This window comes from Podarcis bocagei, assembly GCF_964188305.1.
Source record: "Podarcis bocagei genome assembly, chromosome: 3".
NCBI lineage: Eukaryota > Metazoa > Chordata > Lepidosauria > Squamata > Lacertidae > Podarcis > Podarcis bocagei.
The window spans coordinates 92,211,985-92,232,529 of record NC_138127.1 but is presented as its reverse complement, the minus strand read 5'-3'; the positions used below and the strand labels follow the sequence as shown (position 1 = coordinate 92,232,529).

At 43.5% G+C, this 20,545-nt stretch overlaps 1 protein-coding gene and 1 long non-coding RNA gene across 4 annotated transcripts in view; one reads left to right on the top strand and one right to left on the bottom strand.

Annotated features, from left to right (window-relative positions):
* The window catches only part of KLHDC3 (kelch domain containing 3), a 54,676-nt gene extending 40,265 nt beyond the window's left edge, over positions 1-14,411 (top strand). For all 3 annotated transcript variants that reach the window (XM_081188743.1, XM_081188742.1, XM_081188744.1), the window contains exons 9-11: positions 12,185-12,258; positions 12,499-12,577; positions 13,420-14,411. In XM_081188743.1, the coding sequence (XP_081044869.1) occupies positions 12,185-12,258; positions 12,499-12,577; positions 13,420-13,486 (220 nt within the window). In that variant the 3' untranslated portion in view covers positions 13,487-14,411. The remainder of the gene's footprint in view (positions 1-12,184; positions 12,259-12,498; positions 12,578-13,419) is intronic.
* The window catches only part of LOC308584288, a 162,007-nt gene that overhangs the window by 22,957 nt on the left and 118,505 nt on the right, over positions 1-20,545 (bottom strand). The window lies entirely within an intron of this gene.

The following is a 20,545-nucleotide window of genomic DNA, read 5'->3' as shown; positions in this document are numbered from 1 at the left end:
ATAGTGAGACATAATGGGAGTTGTAGTTCAGCAACATTTCGAAGGCCATATGTTAGCCATGCCTGACACAGTCAGTCACTCACTGAGAGTGAACTCTAGTGTAGCACAATATTAATCGGATGTCTGGAGTAGCCCCTCCATGTGGGGCTGCCTTTAATGATTTGGAAACTTCATCTTGTACGAAACGCAGCCAGCTGGATGTTGAGGCTAGGCAATCGGATCCTGTGCTGATGCAGTGGTTGCCAATGCCATTTCAAGCCCAATTTAAAGTCCGAGGGCTGCATCCCCTCATAGGCAACATTTGGTGGGCGTATGCCAGTAGTGGGCATGGCCAAAGGCAAAATTGGATGTGGCAATGAATGTGACACTTAGCTTTGCACAGTAGGCTACACTCCAGCCCCACAAAAGTTACCGTATTTTTCGCTCTATAACACGCACCCGACCATAACACGCACATAGTTTTTAGAGGAGGAAAATCCATAGGCATGCCACCCGTAGGCATTTCCTCCATAACACGCACAGACATTTCCCCTTACTTTCTAGGAGGAAAAAAGTGAGTGTTATGGTGCAAAAAATACGGTAATTTCTGCACCCACATACACCTCTCCCCATCCAGGCAAGCAAGTGGTATTTTCAGAACCGAAGCACACATTCCAGCAAGGCACAAAGTACTTGAGGAGAGACACAAGATCTACCCACCTTGGAAGAGTGGCAGATGAAGGTGATTGACTATATGGGACTGGCTGAAATGACTGACAGAATCCGAGACCAGGGGAAAGAGACGGCGGAAGAAGATTGGAAGAAATTTAAAATTTATCTTAAGAAATATTGCAAAATTAATGAATGTTAAAATGTTGTGGTTATATAAAGTAAGGGATTACTGCTGTTAAAGATTAAGTAAAAGAAAAGAAGAGGAAAAAGTGGATAAAATTAAGGGGAAGGATTTGCTGAAATAATTTTGGGAATTGGAATGCAGAAAGGGGAGGTTTGGGGAAGTCGACGAAGTAAGTTTAAGAAAAAAAAAGGAGTTGAAATTATACGTGTTTGTTTGTTATTGTATGTATATCTTTGTATTGTGTGTATTGTATGTGTTTTTAAAATCTGTGAAAATTTAATAAATATTTATTTAAAAAAAACAAAAAAAAAAAACAAAGTACTTGAGGAGGAAGCTGAGCAGGGCTGGGGAGGAGGCATGGCCCAAGAAAGTCCCAAGGATCAGACACGGAGGCCTGGTGGGGCTGTATTTCACTTCTGGGTTTCAGATTCTTCAGTCTAGTTCCTCGTAAATGGTTTGGAATGAAGTTACTTGCAGGACTACCTTCACGTATCTCAGCCTACACACTGATCATCATCCGAAGCCCTGCTTGCACACCTATTTCCATTATGGATACTAGAACACAGGGCCACACAGTGAAGCATTGGAAAACTCAGGACAGACAAAGTACTTCTTCACACAGCACATAACAACTATGGAATTTGCTTCCAATAGATAGTGATGAACACCAGCTTAGATGGCTTTAAAAAAGAATTAGTCAGAGTCATGGAAAATAGGGCTATCAGTGCGACTAACCGTGATAGTTAAGTTCTACCTGCATGGATGGAAGGAGCATGCTTTTGTACATTGGTTGCTGGCAAACAGAAGTGGGGCGTGTGCTGTTGCACTCAGGTCCTGCTTGCAGGCTTCCCATAGGTATCTCGTTGACCACTGTGAGTACAAGATGCCTAAACAGGCCTTTGGCTTGATCCAGTATTCTGAGTTTGGTAGACTCTGGGAAGCTTGGTTTTAAGTTGCTTTGGGTTGCCCTGGGCAAAATAAAGTGTCTAACAAATGAAGGAAGGAAGGAAAGAGAACGGTTTTTTGGCGGTGGTCTCACTTATGGAATGCTTGCCAGTGGGGCTGCATCATGCCCCCCCCCCTTCGTACCTTGACTATTTCTTGGATTCTAAAATTTGTTAAAGTTACCGTTATTTATTTACCAGGGAGGGTATGTTTTTAATGTTATTGCTGGTCCTTGTTTTTAGGGAAGCTTTTAATGTTTGATGTATTACATTATTTTAATATTTTTGGAAGCCGCCCAAAGTGGCTGGGGAAGCCCAGCCAGATGGGCGGGGTATAAATAATAAAATTATTATTATTATTGTCTGTTCCTAGCATTGTGTATTACAGTTTTATTATTCTTGAATCTTACTGCTAATTATATTGTATATTGATTGTTGCAACCTAACTTGGGAGGGTTTCTAACCCTACAAGACTGCCTGTAAATATGTTTAATAATGATAATTAATTAGGTCATTTGATCTAAAAATGTTTTACTTGTCTTCACATGCTTCTTCCTTACACCCTGCCTGTGAGCTAGGGGAACTAAGGATAGCACAGAAGTCACTTTTGATATCGGAAAGATGTGGGGAACATCCAGCATTTCTTTTACACTGCTGAACAAAATAATGATAGCGCTACTTTTTATTATTATAAATTTGGGTCGGCAGAAAAGAGAAGGATATGCGTACCCTGCATATACATATTTTATATTAAGTATAATACCTTTAGATCTAAATAAAGAGAATGGTCCAATTTTTTTAAACAATGAGTGTTATTGTCTATCATAATAGTATGTACCATTTCAAAACGTTAGAAAAGTCACTTTTTCTCAAAATTATGTTGCTAGATTTTTATCATTTTAAGTGAAAAGGTAGCATGTTACTATGAGCATATTAAAGCAATGAAATAACAGTTCCAATAGCTTCTTCAGTGTGGCTTTCCCACCTTCATTCTTCACTGTTGGAGTGTCACAATAAAAGTGCATTTGAAGTGCCTATTTTGTGTCCGGATTTGGGGGGACGGGGGATGGACAACTTTTATTGCACGTTACAGTTTCCCACATCTTTTGCTGGTTTGATAAGACACTGTTTATAGTGTCGGGAGAGGATAAGAAGGCCAGAGAGGGGGGTTGGGGTGGAGAGGGAGCTTGGCTCACTTCCTCTGAGTAGCTATCAGGTATGCTCTGGAGCTGGCTGGCTTGATAAGACGTTTTTCCAGGAAGTTGTTGTAAATGAAGAGGTTCCTGCATCTTGTATTGTCCTGAAGGTGACAGGTCACCAGGAAGTGGGGGTGGGGGGAGGGAAGAGATAAAATTTCAGCACAGGGCAAGGATTAGAGAGAGCATAAGTGGAAAAATAACAGCCAGCAAGTCTCTGGATCCATTGAAAAAATGGAACAGGAGGCATCAAATAGGGAGAGCTAAATCTTATCTGTCTGTTATTCAGACCCACAGGAGCCCTTCCCTCCCTGCTTTTTGCATAGCCTGTATTTCACATTTAGTTTGCAGTCTTCCCCTGAAGATAGACATAAGCTTTTAAAAGAGGTGAGAGTGATAAGTTTGCCACACTGTACCCACACATTTCTTCTGTTCTGCTGTTCTTTCTGGTCAGAAGTGTTTTGCATAAGCAGCACAAAAGCCACTTACTGGAGATAATAGTGGGTTAAATGTACACAGTTGGAAATTGTTCTGCTCTCATCTCATCTTCAGTTCTGTGGTGAGAAATTACTTTTCCATTTTCAGATGTTTCTGTGGTGTTTTATGTTGGTATAGCATATAGTGAGGAGATCTCAACAGTTTAGCTGCAGACCACAAATCAGTGTCCTCAGATCTGCTGCAGGCTCTGTTAAATAAATATCTATCCCATTTCCTGAGGGGTAGTTATTTTAGTCTGTTCAGCAAAAACAACAGAGAGTCTTGTGGCATCTTAAAGACTAGCAAATTTATTAGGGCACAAGCTTTTGTGGACCAGAGTCCACTTTGTCTGGTGCGTGGAATTCTGTCTTGAGTTGGCAGGGATATATAGCCATACACATGGGTGGAAAGAGAGAGAGAGAAATATGTTAGCAGTAAGATAAGAGGGAAATGGAAAGGCAGGAAACACAGATTGTAAAGCTTAAGTGTAAAAATAATTACAGTGACCAAACACAAACATGTTAGCAGATGTGTACTTTGATTCAGACATATATACAAACTTCATAGCTGGATGTTGAATGTTTAGCTAGTCAACTCTTAAAATAGATCCTATCCTGGAGGAGCTGGCCTTCTGCAGCTCCTCTTGCCCAAAGAAGAAGAGAGTCCACAGCTTCACACTAACAAAATAGAATAGGGTCAGGGTAATTTTGATAAAATTAACCAAACATGAGCTAACAACATAAGCAAAAAAAGTTTTGTTTTGTTTTTTAAAAAAGACACGGGTCTAATCTACTGAGCCTCTTGGGCTTTGCCAGTCAGAAAGTCGGCGGTTCAAAACCCTGCAATGGAGTGAGCTCCCGTTGCTCTGTCCCAGCTTCCCCCAACCTAGCAGTTTGAAAACATGCCAGTGCAAGTAGATAAATAGGTACCGCATCATAAGCATTTACTCCCTAAACAGTGAGATTACTATGTGCAATATCTTGGGACTGAAGCTCCCCATTTCATTTGTTCTGTACCATATGTAATACTAAACAGCGCTTGGTAGGACTTCAGCAAAAGGCACTTGTATTGCAAATGTACAGCATAGTGTTGATGGATGGAGGTTGCTAGAAGAACTGTATTACTGCTTATTTTATCCTTCCCGAAGGAATTCTGAATGTGATTGGATCCTCTTAAGCTCTCCATTTCCAAATTTCTAGAGGCCTAGGAGTGTTGCATGTACTTTTTGTGTGTAGGATATGCAGTGGTGGCTGACAAATTACTTTGATTTGAATTCAAATTAATTTATTGGCCTTGCATTTACTGTCTAGGGAGTTCCATTAAGAGATGTTATTACCGGTTCTTGCTGATACTCCTCCTACCTAAGTTCAGCTGAGTAAAGTGTATAGAAAGTTGTTAAGGGAGCACAAACCGATGCTCAGATCATCCAGTGTGAAACAGTCAAACTGACCCACCAGCTTGACTGGCCCCAGAGCCTGGCTGATAACAGAGTAGTAGGTGCCCCAGGTTATCCCTTCATGGGAGCCATTCACCCCCATGTCTGGCCTTATTCTTCTATAATCATTTTGGCCTTGAACTCTGACGTCTTTTAGCCCTTAAGACTTGTCTGTAATGCAGTAGACACTGCTTTTTTCTCCCTCACAAAGATAAGGAGTGCATTAGGGTTTCCTGACGTGGATGTGAACTAAGGTTAGATTATTCTGGCTGGGAAACTGCAGAGCTGTGGTGCTTGAAAGCGCTTTTTCGTGAGCTTAGATAGACAGTGCTGCTCTGCAACAGGTGCTGTCCCTGCTAAGGTTGAAGCTATTGGAAGAATATCTTTGCCCTTATGTGCGCTTTTGTCAGGGCAAAAATTAATAATGCCAACTGTTCTTCCATTTTCTGGCAGAAAAGTGAGAATATCTCATTGACACATGTCTCTAATATGAGAACTAAAATTGTTAGCTTGTGGATGAAATTGTAGCTTAATTAGATTTGATATTAAAGTATAACATGTTGTTTAGCATCTGTCTTAACCCTCCTGTGGTAATGGAGTGGCTGTGTGGACCCTAGGCGGTGTTCGAAATATTTGTGCAAACCTGAACCAACTGCATGCTGCATGCTCAAGAATTATCTCGTCCTGTGGTGTTTCATCTCTCTCCAGTGTCTTTTCATTTATTTAATTTTTTTTGCATGCTACCATGAGCCTATTGGCATTGAAGTGAAGGGGGGGACGGGACTGTCTAGTAGGACCGAAAAGATTTCCTTTGAGTTCACCCATCTTTGTTTGTTAATAACATTGTTGGGAAGGTACAATTTGAAGAAAAGAAGTGGTGTGCTGGAAGAGGCTGCTTAATCCTTCTACTTACCACTTGTTTTCAACTGCAGCACCATACCACCCAGCCTGTTTTATCCCCACCTAGCATCTCAGGTTCCAAAGCAGTCCCAGATGTCTTGTGGCAAACCTGCTGGAGAAAATCTCAAAAAGGTTTTGAATGAGTATTTTTTATCTCTGTCATCACATTGCAGTTCCAAATCCAGAATAAGGTATTTGAACTCCCAGGTCATTCAGTCTTGCTATACTGCCGCACAAAGACCTCCTTTGGGGTAAGCCAGCGTAAGGATGATGAAGGGCACTAGAAGAGGGCTCCATGTCCTCCTCATGCAGTTAAACAACAGGCATGGAGCAACTCACAGGAGGATTATTCTAGAAATACAACAAGGTCCAGACACTTCATAAAGCAATACAGGACCAGGACAATGTGGAGCATCTTTCCTGGTCCCAGACACTTCATTTCCCCCACCTGGATTTGGACCTGAAAGACTAGGACCAAGTGTGGGTGCATGGAGGGCAAGTTATAGGGAAGCGCAGTTTGAGACATCGCGCAACATCATTACTGATGACAGAGCATGTCTGTTACGGCATCAGCATTATCTTCTCACTTCTCATTTCCTGGCTTTGTGTATCCTAAGCCAACATGAGACCCTTACTCTGGCATTGAACTGGTAGCTTTCTTGATCATATTTCTGTGACTTTGATTTGCATTCCTCAGATACACACACACACACACACACACACACACACACACACACACACTGCTCCTTCATTGTACTCTTCCTTGATTTAGCTAATAGTTTTCTGATGGACAGGTAACAGGACCTTGTTCTTTTAAGAATGATTCCTGTGGGTCCCAAAGAACATAAAACATGAATCCTCTGTCCTAGCTTTATTGAATTTACTTGAATATATCTATTAAGCACTATATAAATAGGAACTAAGATATCTGCTGGTTGCTGAAGAAGCCAAGGTAGTAATGGATTGGACACCAGAGTGTTGTTTTATATTTAAAAGCTGTCAGGAAGAAAGGGAACTAAAGAGTAAAAATGAATAGCATGCTGTTTATCTTGTTAAAACCCACCAGTGACATACTCAAGGCTCTGTACTAGACCCAGTGTTGAATTGAATGATTCTATAGAAACAATAGGTCAAGGATAACCATATTTTCTGTTCTTATTCACTACTGGTGGAAAATAACCAGTGTTGCTCAGGAATTCTAAGGAACCAATTTATAAACTGATAATAGAATATAATGAGGTAGTTTCTAGGGCTGTGCACAGGTCCCTGATCTCCAGCCCACCCGCCCCAATACCAACCAAACTGGCCAGAGGGTTCAGTCCTGTTGAGTCCTGTTTCACTAGTGTCTTCCTCATGGGGAACAAGTTGGTGGAGCAGACCCCTTCAGCCAACAGGATTTCACTCTTGACAAGGTCACACCTGCACTGCTGCTGCACACGCTCAGCTGCCATGCCAAGCCTGCTTGCCCACTCCTCTGTGTCATTGCCCCTCAGTGTAGTTCATGCCCTAGCCATTCTTCCTGCCACTGACAACAACGCCACCTCCTACCACTCAACGGCTGGCACTTATCCAGCTGCCGTCGCTGCTGCTTCCACCAGCACTGCTTTATGAGAAGCAGTTGTCTGAACTGGACCCACCTCACTCACCGCTACCCTCTACAAACTGATTCCTGCATCAACCAACTCCCATCTTCATGGGTGCAATAACCAATGGTGAACTACCAACTGATCCCTCGTCTTGGCCCAACACATTGTTGGTAGCTGGTTCTTCTCTCCTCTTCTCCCTGCCCCCCCCATCCTGGGCTTAGGTCTCCTCTTCTATCCTTGGGACCTCTGCAGTCTCACACCTGCCCCTGATGTTTGCTTCCTCAACATGTTCCCTTTGAGTAGCATGCTGGCAAAAGGTCCCCCTGCAGCAGTTTGGAACAGGTTGGTTCAGCATCTTAATTCAAAATGGTATTTGACAGTTTCCAAACATAGACCAAAACGTGCTCCTCAGTCTTGGAAACTTTCATGCCAAATTGGGTGACAGTATCTTCAGAAGTGTCCAAATCAGTGCAGTGTGGAATGGTTTGGTCCGCCATCTTGGTTCAAAGTGGTATCTGATGGTATCTATCCAAATGTAGAAAAAAACTGGTTCCTCCATCTTAGAAACTGTTTGGCAATGATATCTTCAGAGGTGTCCAAATCCATAGAAAACAGACGGACAGATGAACCACTTTCCAAAATATATAGTAGACATAGAGGTACAAAGGCTAGAAGTGTATTTTACTGCACAATGTTGAGTGTAGTAATGTTGTTTTTAATCATTCGGAGCACAAAGGAGATGTAGGCTAAAAATATTTTAAATACATAAAATAAAAAGGAATTGGAAGTAAGTGCTCTATGAGTTGGGGCACATGCATGCTCGGGCATATCCATTTCTAAAAATCCAAAGAGAGATGTGGCACTGAAGTGTGAAGACACTTGCTTCCTCTCACCCACATATACACAAGTTGAAAATATTTATTTTCTTTGTGAATGAAAATGCAGAATGCTGCTTCTTTTCACCACAACTTGATTTGAATTTGATAAAATTGCTTCAGGAGACCAATCGCTGCTAGTTGGCCATCCTGGCTGTAGATACTAAGACAACGGGCATCTGCAACCCATAACTAAAAGGAAATATTGGTGCTAACATGATGAATGAAAAATTCAAAAGTAGATGAAATTTAATGCAGTTGCATAGTCAGTACAGTGGTACCTCGGGTTAAGTACTTAATTTGTTCCGGAGGTCCGTACTTAACCTGAAACTGTTCTTAACCTGAAGCACCACTTTAGCTAATGGGACCTCCTGCTGCTGCCACGCCGCCAGAGCACGAGTTCTGTTCTCATCCTGAAGCAAAGTTCTTAACCTGAAGCACTATATCTGGGTTAGCAGAGTCTGTAACCTGAAGCGTATGTAACCCGAGGTACCACTGTAAAATGTAATACTAAGGAACTTTAGAATTACATCCTTTACAGGACTCTAATCTAGCAATTACTTGAGAAGGCTGTTACGTATTTGGGGAAAGCCGAGTTTATGCCACTGTTCTCAGTGTGCTGTCATTTTGCCAAAGCAAACCCTTCAAGACCAAGTGTGAAAAACCATGGCAGAGGGTCAGATATTCTGATGATTAAGAATGGTTTCATATTTTGGTTCCATACCTAAAGTCATTTTTTTTTAGTTGACAGGCTGAGGGGAAGCAGAGAAGCCAAGTGATTAAGCATTTAGAAAACTCTATAAAGAGATAGGGATTTGTGTTATTTCACTGGGGCCAGGCAGAAAAAGTATTTTAATCAATAAATGCCAGGCCATTAGATTGGAAGCAGAGATTCCAGAGAAGATTGTGAATAGATGGCAGGAACACTCAGAGCTACAAGTGGGACCTTCAACAAAATGTTGCCGTGAGTAATTCTTCTGTGCAGGATTCTAGCCAGCTGTGCCAGCTTACAGGATATTCCATTCTATTTCCCACCACCACCACCAAATTTTTTAATATATATAATTTTTTCCACCCAGCAGTCAGTGTCCTGTGGTCACTGAAAATGCTCAGTTCTTATTAGCTGATTTGGGGCAGGAGCTCCCGCTAAGAGGTTTTTCTTTCTCTCAAATGTAGTAGTAGTAATTTTATTATTTATACCCCTCATATCTGGCTTGGTTTCCCCAGCCACCCTGGGTGGCTTCCAATGCACACAAAAACATAATAAAACACCAGACATTAAAAACCACCTAAAACAAGGCTGACTTCTAAAAGTTGTATACAGTGGTACCTCGGGTTAAGAACTTAATTCTTTCCAGAGGTCCTTTCTTAACCTGAAACTGTTCTTAACCTGAAGCACCACTTTAGCTAGTGGGGCCTCCCGCTGCTGCCGTGCCGCCAGAGCATGATTTCTGCTCTCATCCTGAAGCAAAGTTCTTAACCTGAGGTACTATTTCTGGGTTAGGGTTAAGCGTCTGTAACCCGAGGTACCACTGTAGTTATTTATCTCCTTAACATCTGATGGGAGGACATTCTGCAGGAATAACAACATTTAGGTATTCCTGCACTTGCTGATACCACCCGTTAGTTTGTGGATGGTGCCAGCTGAGCTACATGAGAATTTGCTTTTGGAGAATGAGTCGACTATTAGTGCATAAAATGGTAGCTGTATGAGGCAGAAAGATGAAACCTCTTATTTATCTCCAAATATTGGTGATTTGAGTGAGGTCTTCACAAAGCAGTCATTTACACAGTTATGTAATATCAATGATGTACCTATAGGCAGATGAAGCATAGTTATAATCCACTCTGACTGTTTCCGTCCTCTAATTTGATGGCTCTTCTATTCCACCAATTTATTTTCCTTCCTTCCTTCCTTCCTTCCTTCCTTCCTTCCTTCCTTCCTTCCTTCCTTCTTTCTTTCTTTCTTTCTTCCTTCCATAACGTTTATACACCGTTTGATTGTAAAAAAACAACAACCTCAAAGTGGTTTACAAAAGATTTCCTTGCATAAGGTTTATGTGGAGACAAGATTATGTTCAGTCTTCATTGAGAATTTAGATTTAGTTTACATGTTGGATATACAACAGTGAGCATTCATCCTGATTTGCTTGTGGGGTGTTTACGCATCTCCCCATTAATCACTCATTCTTTCCACACTTTTCAATGCACTTCCTTGTCACTGTCGAAATTATTTCTATTTAAAAATGAATTTGCTGTGCTAGGACAGCAGAGTGCTTTAATCCGCTTTAATTGTCCAAACCTAACTTTCCAAGGATGCACTTGAATCCCTTCCACAAAATAATGACCGTCTGGAGCCTCCCTTAGTGTAAGGCAGCAGTAAAGAGACTGACTTACGTTTGTTTATTTTTTGCAAGGAATCTGCTTCTCTCCCAGTCACTTGCCTGTTATTCTGTTTAAGAGTCTGCCAACCCCGTATCTGTTATTTGAGTTGATTTGGTGGGTTAAAAACCCCACACCTCTAGCAAGAAAGAATCCTTTCAACTTTAGAGAACTCAGACGTCACTGGTGTTGTGGAGTGATCAAATACACAACCTAAATCTGATTCCTCCCCCACTGCTCCCAAGTTGGCTGCCTGCTAGGGGTCTCTGTGACCTTCTGCGATAATGAAATTTCCAGATGGTGCAGGAACATCCTGCCCTGGCTGTTGCGAGGGCAGAGCAAGGAGCCTTGTTTGTTTGCTAGGGAAGAAGAGAGGCTGGAGCAAATGAAGCAACTGGGCAGAAGCTTGTACAAACAGGTCCAGCCCATTCCCCAAAGTATCCCCTTTCTAACATGCTCAGGTTTCTCCTTTCTTAAACCACGGCTGACAGATCTGCTACATTTCCATGCTCATCTGGGGTATTTCTTTGTGTCCACATAGAGGTTTAGCGTGCAGTATGCAGAGATTTGCTGCCACAATTATTCCTGGTACTAAGCAAAGTGATTAAGGCAAACCTGTTGCCTTGATGATGGGATTCTGAACGGCAGTGCTGAGAGGAGAACCGAGGGAGTCTAGTGTGTCTTTGAATGGAGTTCATATAAGATGGGAGGGAATTGCAAAGCTAATGTAGAGTTGGGGTTCCCAAGCTATGGTCTGCAGACAATGAGCAGTTCGTGAGCTTCATTAAGGTAGTCTGCAATGTGTCTGTAAAAATACTATTAAAAATCATACAGCATCTGGCACAGCGCATTACAGTGGCTACAAAAGGCAGAGAAGTCATTAAGAGGTCCTCCAAGACTCTCAGCAATTTGTGCAAGGGACATTTAAGGAACCACTGATGCTGAGTAACACAGAGTGGGGAGTTTGTATCTATTGGGCAGAGGCATGGGGTGGGGTGGGGGGGGGAGAGAGAGAGAGAGAGAGAACTCCTGCAAGGAAGTAGTAGGGATAGAATCCAGTGTTGTTTTTCATTTTTGTAACCTGCCAGGGTACGTAGAAGTGCAAGGTATACGTGTTTCAAATAAATTTCATAGACTGAAATAAATACATATCACAGTCTCATTGCTAATGCAGGAATAGCAAAGTGGGGCAGGGAAGACTTCATTGCAAAGAGACTATTTCCATCCTGACACATCTACGATAAAATCCTTTTGAATTGCAGAGGATAGGGCAGAGGTAAAGGAAATAATCTTGAAGGTTAAAGGAATAGATGGCAGCATTAGACATAAGGCAGTAAAGGGAGTAGGAACTGAAAACAAACAGCGTTGGCTTGGCCAGCAGTAAACACAGAGGTTATTAAAGAGAGCCTTTGCTATCAGCAGCTGCACTTTGTTAGGTAACACTGAATTCAGGGAGGCCCTGTGGAATAGTTCAGAACTCTGGAAGAATCTGAAACACAGCCTTAATTTGAAGTGAATTGCAGTGATTGATGGGGTTCTCTTTGTTTTCCACAGCCCATCCCCAGAGGAAGGCATGGGAGATGAATTTGACCTGATGGATCACTCGGACCTGTACATCTTAGACTTCAGTATGTGAACATTTCCTCCTTATGTTGCCTTTAGTAACCGCTTCCCCTAGGTTGAATCTCCTGGTGTGTTTTCTTTACATTAAAAAGCCTGGTCAAAGTAGCTGTAATAGCTGTACTGTCTCCTTGTCCCATTGAGGGAGCTGCCTAGTGCAGTTAATTTGGCTTACTTTTTATGCTTCTCATGGGCTGCTTCCAAGAAGGGCAGTTTTATCATCATACTGTATGCTTCTTTTTCTTCAGGTCCCAGCTTAAAAACACTCTGTAAACTGGCAGTGATACAGTATAACCTCGACCAGTCCTGTCTCCCTCATGACATCAGGTAAGTTACTTATCCCTATGCAGGGATGTTCAATATATACTTGTTATATACTACACAAGAGATAGCATTTTACCAGGGCAGACTATTTCCCCCTCTACCCAATATTGTCCGACTGGTACCATTAGAAGTATTTCCCATCACCTGCTACATGATCTTTTTAATTGGAGATGCCAGGGTTCAAACCTAGGACTTTCGGCACATAAAGCACACACTGTGCCATTGATTTCTCTTCCCCCAATCTTCCCATTTCATGTTTGTCGTTGTTGATGGCATCTGTCTGTCTTGAAAGACAGTGGAGTGCACCTCCAGGGGTGAAGTCAAACCGCTGCATTAGCAGCACTGAAGTGACCTCTTTGGGGCGCAAGCCTGGGCAGTGTGTATGGGAGATCCTAGGCTGTCCAGACGACAAGACCCCCTCTCCCAGCCTCACTGATGTGGTCCAAAGGAAAGCAGAGCAATATGTTTGGCACCAGCTTGGCTGCAGGAGTTGCCGAAAGGAGGCGTACACGGCACCATCCAACCACCATGTTTAGTAGCTGAAACATCTTGACTGTTGTTGTTGTTTAGTCATGTCCGACTCTTCGTGACCTCATGAACCAGAGCACGCCAGGCACTCCTGTCTTCCACTGCCACCCGCAGTTTAGTCACTCGTGCTGGTAGCCACTGTCCAACCATCTTGTCCTCTGTCGTCCCCTTCTCCTTGTGCCCTCCATCTTTCCCAACATCAGGGTCTTTTCCAAGGAGTCTAATCTTCTCATGAGGTGGCCAAAGTATTGGAGCCTCAGCTTCAGGATCTGTGTTTGATTGTACCTGTGTTTAATTCTAGCCCATTGTCTCTGCAGGTGGGAGCTTGCAGCAATGACGACAAACAGCAACATCAGCCGACCCATCTTCTCCTCTCATGGATAATCTGGTCTCCTGCTCCCCCTCCCAGCTGCCCTCGGCCCCCCGCCTTGCAGACATCATCTACCGTCTCCTTCACTGTGCATGAATGTTTAGCCTATTCAGGAAAGGGGCACTGCTTCACCTCCACATAAGAGATTTCTTTGTAGCCCAGCGCTAGGAGGGCTCTACTTGCCCATCCTGCTGCCACACCTCTCCAGCTGCAACTTTGCCGAGACCTCGCCTTAAAGGCAGCATGCATGCTGAATTGGACAGTGCGCTTTACAGAGAAGCAGTGCGGGTGTGCTCCTGCTCCTGCTGCTGGACACTACAGCCTACATTTCTCTATGGCGGTAGTACAACTTGGATAATAGGAACAAAAGAAACTCAATCTCAGGACTAACTGGTGTAAGGCCAGCATGTGCTTCGCATAAGTCTAGGATCAAAGGCAAACCAAGCAAGGACTTACCAAGACCCAACTTCTCTACATCCCTAGCCATTTTGAGTGCCTGGCCCTCACCATTAACCCAAGGGCTGAACCAGGTGCCCTGTCTTAAGCCATTTTCTCTGCTCCGCTGTGAGCTCAGAAAAGCATGCCTGGTCTTACATATTTTGAAATTTGACTGGGTTTGCCCTTCTCCATTGGGCATCCAGGGGAACTCCATATATATATATATATATATATGAGATAATCAAGCACTCGCTGCCTTTACAGTAGTGTGGACTTCTGTGAGGTCAGACTCTTTGCTTGGAAGAGGAGGGGGAAATGATGACAACTCTGCCCGCCGACGCAAGGAGTGGCCATCCAACATCTCATAGGACTGAGTAGAACAGAGACTTTTCTGTGCCTGTTGCAGGAGGGGTCAATGCAAGATCTGAAACGCTGCTGCCCAGTTTCATGTGTACAAGCAGCAACTCTGAATTTATAAAGACGGGGGGCAGGGAAGCTAAACTTTGGTAGCCTTGTGTGTCAGTGCTTTTTGTATGGCTGGAGGGTGAGTGATGGACCCATGCAAAGAGCTGGGGGTACAGGGCCCGGGGATCGCAAACTGAGCCTGAAATCAGAGAACTGGTCTCACTTTGTGGCTAATGACATGCACTGGGAAGCCGTCTGTTCAAATCTTCCTTTGACCAGGACTTGCTGGATGACCTTAAGCAAACTTCTCAGCTTCAGCCCCCACCTGAAATTCAGGAGTATTACTTGCCTGCCTTATGGAGATGTCGTAAGGACAAGTGAAGTGTTTCATATATTCTAAAGTGCTATATAAATGCTCCACATTATTTAAGATAAAATTGGGCTTCGTCGTCACCCTTATTAAACGAGGCTTTCAGCCAGGCAAGACCACCCTGGTGCCTCAAAGCTGCCTGTCTCAAATGTTCCATTGACCTATTTAACCCAGTATCAAAATTACACAATTTTGGGTGGGGAGATCAGAAGCTCATCCCTTTTGCTTTCTTATTACTTTTATTACCCAAACATATGACCTGCTTTGTTTTCTTCTACGTCCGTGAAGAGGTTGACATCCTAAAACGCTAGCAGGACCCCATGGACTGGAAAAAGCATGGGGGCAAGGAAGAAGAGAGGGTACATGCAGTAGCTTTGACCCTGCTTAATTTATGCATTGCATTCCCAGCCAAGCATTGGACTCTGTGGGCTTATCTGTGATGCAAGGCAGCAGTTGTCCTCTTAACCCACAGTGCCTCTAGAAAACCCTGGTGTAATGGAGAATGCCTTAATATTAGGTGGGTGTATATGGATATTCACAACTATGATGAGAAGATTGTGTGTATGTGTTTGTGTGTGTGTACACACGTGTGATGAGCACATTAACCACATTGCAGGAACACTGGATGGAACAAATGGGACCAAAACAAAAACAGTAGCCAAGGGGTTCAGGTGCACACATAATCTTTGTTCCTCCATGTTTTTCATCATGACATAGAGGGCTGGTTCACATAAGGTATGTTCATCACTTGATGTGTGAATAAGCCATCACAGAACCAGGCATTCTATAAAGCACTCTTATATCACCTTCCCATGATCAAATATAATGCAGTTCCTTTGTTCAGCTGCCACTGACCAAATGTGAAAAGTGCTTGTCGGATTTTCAGTTTATCACACCCCAGATAACAAAAACCAAGACTCTTCCAAGTTCCAGCTTGCTCTCTTTTTTTTCTTTCTTTTTTTGCTTGCCTTCTATTGTTTTCTCTGCCACATGGATTTTATTCTTTGATGGACTTTGATCAAATAACTGCAGAATGCTTGCCACCCAACATTTACTTATTTGTAATTGTTTTCTGAATCAGTCCTTGTCTACTTCACCCAATTTGTGAAGAGTGTTTGCAGTTCTTTCCAGGAGGAAGACTGATCTACAGTTTGCAGTTAATTGTATTGGCTTACTAGGCACACTTACATGTTTAACTATCTCTTCTGAGATATTCCTTCTGAGATGGTAGATCAGACCTTGCTACTCCTGTGATATTCCTTCTATCTCTTCTGAGATATTCCTTCCGAGATGGTAGCTCAGACCTTGCTACTCCTGTGGCAAACTCATCTACAAATCCCAAAATCATAGCCTTGAGTTAAAATAGCACAAATTAGTCACTGGCAAATAGTTCAGTTAGTTTTATAGAGAACAAACAGAATGTCTCTAGTTCAATTACAGCACCACATAACCCTTATCTTTGATTTCCTCCCTAGTAACTGCGATGAACTGTCTGTGGGTGTGATATATACCCTGCTTCTAAATGCAGTTGCTAAAAAATAGTCAGGCTTCATCCTAGTCTCAAAACTTCAGTTACTTATTTGGGTTAAAAAATGGAAGGTAGTGTTTAAACACTGGCTACCTTTTTACAATTTGATTAATTTTGTACTTCTCTGTGTCAATTATGATTTCAATAATTTTTAAACTGAGAAAATCTGACTTCCACCATGATTCCCAGTTGCGTGAGAAATTAAGGCTACTTGGTAATGAAGATGGTGCTTGTGAACAGCCTGTTTCTCCAAGACAAGAAAGGCTTTATATATGGTAGTTGAATTTCCCTAAAGGTTTTGATAGCATGACCCTGAGACTTATTTTCTGATTTGTGGCTTCTAATCTCATGGTCTGTTGTTACAGCTGTATCTAAACTTTACGTTTCAATTGTTTGTGGTCATTCCCTCTCTGCAAAGACCACTGGGAACTCTAGTTTGGGGAGGGATGAACAGAGATATAACAGAATTCTAAGTAGCCTCCTCAAACTACACTTCTGAGAATTCTTTGGGGAAAGCCAAGGCAAGTAATCTAGTATAAAGCAAACATTTGTGCTGTAGGTACATAGACCGAATCTGTGACAAGGGTCTCTTGATTTCTCCCCAGGAGGAAGGCACAAGTGCCAGAAATTTCACTCTTTTTCATTTGGGTAATAAAGGCAAGTAAGGAGGGACATCATAGAGCTGTTTAAAATCGTGCTCAGAATCAAAAACATGGATATGGAGAGGTTTTTTAATCTTCTCGTAATACTAGGAATGCTGGGCCATCCGAGGAAGCTCCGAATGGTGGGAGATTCCGGGCGAACAAAAGGAAATACTTCACATTGCTCAGAGAATTTGCTGTCACAAACTCTGGCGATGGCCAGCAGCGTAGAAAAGCGCTTAGACAACTTCATGAAGGATATAAGACTTATCAGAATAGCTGCATACAACCTCTGGCATCAGAGGCAGCATGGCTCTGGATTCCAGTCACTGGGAAGCAAGAGCAGGAAAGGGCTGATACATCTATGCTTTGGGAAATGCGATACCGAGCTAAATAGGCCTTGGGCCTGATCCTGCAGGGCTGTTCTTCTGTTCCTAATCTGTTCTTCTCTGTTGCATGTGGCACGTGGTTTCTTCCACTGTACAAGAGAAGGGGTGTTGACAGCAACACTTGGACACTCCCAAGAAAAGCGACCAGAGTTCATACTGGCCCCAGACTCTCTCACCTGTCTTGGCTATTGATGCCTTTTTCAGTAGTAAGTGCAAGCAGTGGCAGCTGGACTGGTTGCACCTAGTCCTTCATTAAGGGAACAATATGAATCAGGCTTTAGCTTTCTGAAGTTAGATGACTTGAGTCATCTGGGCGGCGTGTCCCTCTGTTAGAGGAATTGTTTCTGCTGCAGAATCTACCTCTTGCCTTTTGCAATCTGTGGGGTTTTTTTACGGAGATCAGCTACCTTCCCCCTGCTCCCCCCCCAAAAAAAAACAAAACAAACATCGTCCATGACAACATAAAAGCAAATGCGACCATTCCACAATCCAATGCCGCAAAACACATCTTTATGGTTAGTGTCAGACTTTTAAATGTAGCATACCAGCTTACAGCCAAGAATCTGCTACAAAACTTTTAAATGTCTTCTAGGCTGGAAAAGCAGCCGTTTTGGAGGCACATGGAGAGAGCCCTACTGAAACAGATCAAAGGCCTCTCTGATACTCTGTTCTGCTCCCGCAATAGCCAACCACATATGGCTGCGAATCCCCCAAGCAAGACCTGACTGCAACAGTGCCCTCTTGCTTGTTTCCCAAGCAAGCCTGGAAGCGCTATATTGCCATCATGGCCAGTAGCCATTTTAACCTCAATGAAGTATGAGGTAGCCACTCCTTCCTATAGTGTTTAGACACATTTTGTGTGCTGTTCATGGTTTCACATATTTTTGAAAGAATACAACCCCCCCCCCCAGCAAAATCCACTTACCAGAGGCAAAAGTGGGGTGGGCATACATACCATTAGCATCCTTTCATCCATCCGACCACTCTCCTGTCTCCAGCCTCAGAGGTAGACAGAGACTTACAGAACAATCCTGAGTATAGGAAACCAGTTTAAGTTAAGTTGGTGTAAGTTCCTCCTGTCCCATACTCCGTTCAGGAGCCAGACTGAGCCTGGCAAAGAGAAAACAAGCCATCTAAGTAGACTTTGACTTAGCATCATCATCAGCCAGTGTGGTGTAGTGGTTAAGAGTGGCGGACTCGTAATCTGGTGAACCGGGTTCGATCCCCGCTCCTCCACCTGCAGCTGCTGGGTGACCTTGGGCTAGTCACACTTCTCTGAAGTCTCTCAGCCCCACTCACCTCACAGAGAGTTTGTTGTGGGGGAGGAAGGGAAAGGAGAATGTTAGCCGCTTTGAGACTCCTTCGGGTAGTGATAAAGCGGGATATCAAATCCAAATCCAAACCCTTTTTGCTGGTGTAACTTTTGCCAGGTCATGTGACTGAGATAAACGGTTTGTAACAGATGTCTTTATTTGCCCCACCCCTAACCCTTTTTTGGGGGGGCGGGATTTACACCAGGCTAAGTTCTACCAGTTTAAATCCTGCTGGCTGACTGCTGGCATAGGTCCGGTTCAACCAGGATGCGAGAGTTACTGGGAAAGAGTTGGCACTACAACGGGGATAGCTTCAACCTGTATCCTTTTCAGCTGGACCTGATTGACAGATGTGCTGCAGAGCTACACCTCCCTACCGGCTCCTAACAAGCAGGGAACTTTGTGCCCATTTTTATTGGATTATCCTTAGCAGCCACCCCACCCCCCCACCAGTCTGTGCGATTTAAAAATCTCTTTGCTGAAAATTAATTAGGTTCTCAACACGTGTTCTTCACAGCTCTCCTGTGTGCATCTGAGCCTTGTCATTACATTTCCCCAACTTGCACAGAGTCTCACATCTCTCCTAGGTGGATAATTGATTCAGGACTGCGAGTTCGACAAGAAGTATTGTTCTATTAAGATGCAAAGCCACAGTACTCTGGGCTGGGCTCCAGACTGAGTGGGACAGAAAGAAATTGCATTTTTAAAAAGGGAAAGGAGGAGAGAATCCGCTTTGCTGGTGCAATCTGGTGCAAGACTCAGCCTAGGTTGAAATGTCAGGGTCTAGCCGCAGGGTATGCATGTTTGTGTGCATTAATTATAAAAAAGAGAATACATCCAATTACATTTCCCTTATCGGTGTGCAACCACAGCCAGTCGCCATCCATAGCAGAAGACATACAGTGGTACCTTGGGTTACATACGCTTCAGGTTACATACGCTTCAGGTTACCAGAAATATTGCTTCAGGTTAAGAGCTTTGCTTCAGGATGAGAACAGAAATCGTGCTCCGGCAGCCCGGCGGCAGCAGAAGGCCCCATTAGCTAAAGTAGTGCTTCAGGTTAAGAACAGTTTCAGGTTAAGTACGGACCTCCAGAACGAATTAATTACTTAACCCAAGGTACCACTGTACTTTGCTCAATCAGACCACCAGCTTCTGATATACTAATAGTGAACTCGTTCTTTCTCCGGGTGCAGATTCTTGTGCAAATCATGGGGTTGAGTTTTTGTTTTCTGTTTCTGTACAAACAGCCCGATGAGAAATGAATGTGTACAGTGGCCACAGAACACTTAATACTAATGAATGAGAGAAGGGAATTGGCTGGAATGGATTTTCCCAGAAGAGGACATGGCTGGCTGTAACTTTCATCAGGAGCACTCCACCCACTTGCAAGAAATAGTTCCAAGTCTCATTTGTTCCATTTCTGCACAGGCAGATAGATGCCTCTAGGAAGCTTGCATGCCAGACACGAGCATTAGCCATCCCATTGTTTTCCCTCCAGCATCTTTGTTGGAAAGAGATGCTTTCTGAACACAGAGATTTCATTCTTAGACACGAATGCCAAATTGCCAGTTTCCACAGATTTGTCTAACCCTCTTTTAAACAGCCACCTAAGTGCACAAGAAGGGACGCGGGTGGCGCTGTGGGTTAAACCACAGAGCCTAGGACTTGCCGATCAGAAGGTCAGTGGTTTGAATCCCCGCAACGGGGTGAGCTCCATTTGTTCGGTCCCAGCTCCTGCCAACCTAGCAGTTCAAAAGCATGTCAAAGTGCAAGTAGATAAATAGGTACCACTGCAGCGGGAAGGTAAACAGCGTTTCCGTGCGCTGCTCTGGTTTGCCAGAAGCAGCTTAGTCTTGCTGGCCACATGACCTGGAAGCTGTACGCCGGCTCCCTCGGCCAATAAAGCGAGATGAGCGCCACAACCCCAGAGTCAGCCACGACTGGACCTAACGGTCAGGGGTCCCTTTACCTAAGTGCACAAGAGGC